The sequence below is a fragment of the Triticum dicoccoides genome, chromosome 1B, assembly GCF_002162155.2.
Source record: "Triticum dicoccoides isolate Atlit2015 ecotype Zavitan chromosome 1B, WEW_v2.0, whole genome shotgun sequence".
NCBI lineage: Eukaryota > Viridiplantae > Streptophyta > Magnoliopsida > Poales > Poaceae > Triticum > Triticum dicoccoides.
Window position 1 is genome coordinate 682,988,215 of NC_041381.1, and position 4,900 is coordinate 682,993,114.

Sequence of the window (4,900 nt, forward strand, 5' to 3'; positions counted from 1 at the left end):
TGCTGGGTGGCGAGGCAACTGAGGGGTTGGTACACGGACGGTGCCGTCGACGTGCTTTGCGGAGGTCAGTGTCCGAGAGAATCTGCATCAGCGACACATAATGAGTCATGTGTGGGGGAGACGAGAAAGAGGAGAGATAAGGTGAGGAGGAGTGGGGCGTGGTGGTGGTTGGTGGTCGAAGTGAGCGGAGACATGGGGATGGACGACGCCGGCAATGGCCACCATGACAGATTGTTCCAGAGGCTTCCTTTTTTAGTTGATCAATAATGAGGTTGTGGGAGATAAGGATGAACGAGGGAAGACCTTATCTGCAAACGTGGAGATGAGTGCGGGTATTTTTGTTGTAAAATTGCCATAGTTTGCTTCCTGTCCGTCAGATATAGATCGGACAGCCTATATTGCAGGACGACAAGTACATCATCATCAACTCTGTTTTTTGTAAGAGTAGAGACATTCGTATGTAATGCATATAAAAAACTCTAAAAAAACTTGTATCTAGGAACGGAGGGAGTAGCTATCTGAATTTACACGCTAACATGAAAATCAGTGGCAAATTTTGACAAACTAGAAAGAAACATACAAGGAGAACTGAGCACTTTGCACATTGTTCAGCAAGGCAAGCTCTTGGAGCTGGAGCTGGCCACCAGCTGCTTAGCGTTGGTCATGTCGACGGACGCCGTGGCTCGCCGCATGATGGACCTCATGTTCATGTCCAGGCTCTGCTTCACTATCCTGTCCACGGCGCTCCGGCAAGCCCTCGTCCCGTCGGCACCGCCGTCGTTGCCATGGCACGCCGGCGGCGCTGCGGCCTCCATGCGCGGGCCGGAGTGCGCCCTGATCCGGTCCTGCCCGTCGTCCTTGAACCACTGCAGGATCTTGGCCGCCCTGCTGCGCGCGAGGGGGCTCCCGAGCAGCGACACCTCGAGGAGCGCCTGCACGGCCCCGAGCGGGCGCATCCGCCGCAGCAGCGCCCGGCCGCCGCCGCCGCCGCCGTGCGCGAGCGCCATGACCAGGTACGTCGCGTGCTCCTGGCACCCCGCGCTCTCGTGCCGCGCCATGGCCTCCACCAGCGCCCTCGGCGCCTCCTCGTCCTCCGCCATCTCCCGCCTCCCCGCCGCGCTCGCCGCCGCCACGTCCGCCAGGACGCCGAGCGCCGCCTCCGCTACCGCCTCGGTACGCTCCAGCAGGGAGGGCGCCAGGAGCGCGCGCACGGCGCCGCTGGTGACCACGGCCCGGACGTGCTCGAGCTTGGCGGAGAGGTTGCGGAGCGCGGCCAGGCACGCCAGCCTCGTGTCGGCCGGGACGTCGGTGGGGGTGAGCGTCGCGACGAGGAACGGGAGGAGGTCGGCCGTGGAGAGCGGGAAGTCGGTGTTGGCCAGCGAGGAGACGGAGAGGAGGAGCAGGGCGAGGTCGTGGCTTCCCGACAGGTCCATGAGTCGTGGGAGCTTCTTGAGCAGGCCGGCCTTCACTATGTGCACCTTGTTTCTGAAACCAAAAGATGACAGTAACATGCTTCTTCAGAGGATCAACCACACGACAATCACACATCAAAAGTACATCTACTGTAAAAAAAAACACTCTTATATTATGAGACAGAGGGAGTAATACTGAAAAAGAGATTAATAGTTCTAGCATCTGTTGAGCACAAGATCTCTTATGGTGTGGTTAGATTTGTTTTTTAAGAACAGTTGATTGAAAAATAATACGAGGAAGAAGAACTGATTGAGAAATGTGGGAATGGGATTATGCACCAAACTCTAGTTGGAGCAAGCAAATTACTACTCCCTCTATACTATAATATAAGACGTTTTTTTGACTCTAGTGTAGTGTTAAAAAATGTCTTAAGGACGGAGGGAGTACTTGGTACGCTCTCTGTTTCTAAATTGATATATTTAGGACCGGAGGGAGTAGATGGGTTCTGCGTGCATAGACACTTATGGTGTCCATGCACAGCTGTGGTTCGTTAGGGAGGTGACTTGGCGCCATGGTTTTGAATTTCGGTTTCAGAAAGATTTAGTTTAAGCGATTTCATTCTGAATTTTTGAAATTAATTTGAATTCGTGTGCACAACTGAAATGGCTGTAATATTTTGACCGAAAGATAAATATGCCTAAAATTATCAAATTCAGTGAATTTGATCGCCATCACGCTGAAAGTGAAAACCCTTGTCGATCACTATCGTATCGTGCACTTCAGTCTCACCACTCAACTCAAGCACGATGTTTGTGTTTGTGGGGGGTGTGGATGATGTAGGTGCAAAACCCATGCAGGTCTCCATCATCATAACATCCACTTCCTCTGGCCTCTGCTTGACAATATCTTATCCAAACGAAGCACATGGTTACTATAGTTAGGTACGATTTCCATTGAAGGAGAGACGAGAAAAGGGAAATGAATAGAAATAGTATTGGATGGCACAGTTTGGTATGTAGCGTCACAAGTCAAATTGCAGCAACCCTGCTGCCAAACATGGTACCTGCGTCTGGCCTGCCTAATCATCCAACGAACTACTCTAAAAAATAAGGGAGTGCCTAGAACTCATCTATATGAGATATAATTTGGTCTCATTCACTTTAAAAACAAAAACAGATACATCCCACGTTAGCACACACGCATCTTATAGCATCACATTCAATGGCTATAAAAGATGAATAAGACCAAATTATATCTCATCTAGATGAGTTCTAGCAAAACTGCAAAATGAATTATTGTATGCGAAGTCGGGATAGGGTGCTGACATTTCCTCTCAAAGTCAACATATGATTCTCTGCAACTAATCCAACGCTAGTGTACAAGAAGAAGAGCCAAATGTTAGCGCGGGCTCCTCGCCTAATATGCAAGGAAAATGCTGTGCACGTTCAGGAATTCTTGTGGCCGACGACTATTGTGCATGGCGACACTGACTGCAGAGCATGTGAAATAACTGTGACATTTTTTTTAGAAAGGAAAGAAAAAAAACTGTGTCATTGTCAAGGGCTCAAGGCTGGGTTAGTGCTTTCCGTGGAATTATACTGGAAGGTAAAAAAGAAGATCGCATGTGAATACACTGCGTTCGTGTCGCGGAGCATGCAAGGACGGCTATGGCACACTGCTCGACCGGTTGATTTCTTGCTAATTCACCGCACGATTTGCACGGGGAAGATCATGGGGCGGGGATCGATCGTAGCATACTGGACACGACATGACAGACGACACGGCGAGAGTTCGCGGCGGCGGCGGTGAGCTGGGATGCAGTTAGTGACTGACCTGTGGGTTCCTCTGGCGAGCTCGAGCAGCGCCCGCGCGGCGGCCAGCCGCGCACCGGCGCCTGCCCCGGCGTCCGCGAGCATGGACACGAGCGGCGGCACGACGCCGAGCTCCGGGAGCGCGCGCTTGGTGCGCTCGTCCGACCGCGCCAGCCTCCCGACCTCCCCGGCCGCCTCCGCCCACTCGCCCTCCGTCGCCGCGCCCAGGCTCAGCCGCCTCACCGCCCTCCTCATCGCCGCCCCGTCGCCGCCGCCCACCTCCCCCATCGTCCACGCGAGGTGCACCAGAGTTCCGCAGGGTACGCGTTTTCTGGCCGGGGGAAGAAGAAATGGAAGTTGGGCTGGGTTCGGCCGACGTGTAGAGCAGAGCACCTGGGTGGGCGTGGCGTGGGTGGAGACATGCACGGTAGCACGAAAAGGCTGGTTGATTATAAGCGGGGGTGCGCCGCCATGACCGGCCGGACGCACAGCTACCGTCGCGCCGGGGGGTGGTATGTGGCCGTGCGCTCTGGCGGCCGATCCACTGTAGTAGATTATGATGCGGTGCACCGGAACATTGGGTAGGTAGTACACTCATGGCTGCCTGAACGGCGTCGTTAAACCAACCACGTGTTACCTGAACTTAGCCCAACCACAATTACAAACAAAATGGTAGCACTGGTTCCTCTTTTTTCGGCTCAACCGGCTCCAAGCTTGTGTGCGTGTGGCATTCATAACGTGGCCGAACTCGATGGCCTCGTACGTACTAGGCCAGCTGTTTCCGTTACGGAGGAAATCAAGTTCAAACTCAAATGCAACCATCCTACACTACTATCTACCACTCCCTCCGTCTGAAAATACTTGTCTTAAAAATGGATGTATCTAAACTTAATTTTAGTTATAGATACATCCATTTATCCATTTTTAGGACAAGTATTTTCGAACGGAGGGAATAGCATGGCACTCAATTTGATGTTCGGTTCTTTTCAGTTTTGTCATATCGGTTCTTAGATGACTTGTACTTTAATCTTTATATAATATGAATGAGACACGTATTATCATGAAAAAAAAAACATCCTTCAATTCAATTCAAGATTGATCGAACCAGCTGATAAACGAAAACATAAAAAAGCTCGAGAAATCATTGCACGCGTGATATGAAAAAAGAAAGAGTTAAGGTCAACTTCCGTGATAGGTAACGGCGTGACTCTACGTACGTACGTACGTGGAGAAACACAATGTATAGTGCACGTCAACTTCTCATCGACGTCAGGTCAGACCCATACCTCGATCTAGCTTGAGGATGCATGATGGCCACTGATTCGAGAAAGAAAACGCTCTGGTACGTGGACGCGGTGGTGATCGCATCGTGGCAAGGTAGGGCGGCTCGGTCGGTGGAGCATTAACCCAGCTAGCGAGCGTACGTGAGCACACTTGATTAGTGGAGTGCTTGGACTAAGCTCCCGTATCCTGTTATTTTTATTTTTATTTACTATGCGTAGTGTGCTTTGCGAGCATGTGTTGGACGATCTTACCAATGGATAACCGTACGGGCATGTGCATGCTTTATTTTCTATTTAGCAGTTTTCTTTTTATATTTTTAGTCAGTTTAATTAGGATATGGCTAGATGTCAGTTGACTGGGACTTGTCAAGTGACGCACCATATAAAAAAGAA

The 4,900-nt window shown here is 51.1% G+C and overlaps 1 protein-coding gene across 1 annotated transcript; it reads right to left on the bottom strand.

The window, feature by feature from the left end:
• Positions 1-384: 384 nt before the first annotated feature.
• Positions 385-3,698, bottom strand: LOC119312489. Its single transcript, XM_037588227.1, has 2 exons — positions 3,247-3,698; positions 385-1,485 (listed from the first exon to the last, which is right to left on the bottom strand). Exons 1-2 carry the CDS (start codon positions 3,510-3,512, stop codon positions 609-611), a joined length of 1,143 nt encoding a protein of 380 aa, XP_037444124.1. The 5' UTR covers positions 3,513-3,698; the 3' UTR covers positions 385-608.
• Positions 3,699-4,900: the final 1,202 nt, after the last annotated feature.

Excerpts from the sequence above, each read along its gene's own strand:
- LOC119312489 (XM_037588227.1), bottom strand. The coding sequence starts at position 3,512 with ATGGGGGAGGTGGGCGGCGGCGACGGGGCGGCGATGAGGAGGGCGGTG. Across the intron at positions 1,486-3,246 it reads CTCGCCAGAGGAACCCACAG|AAACAAGGTGCACATAGTGA; the intron begins GTCAGTCACTAA and ends TTTTGGTTTCAG.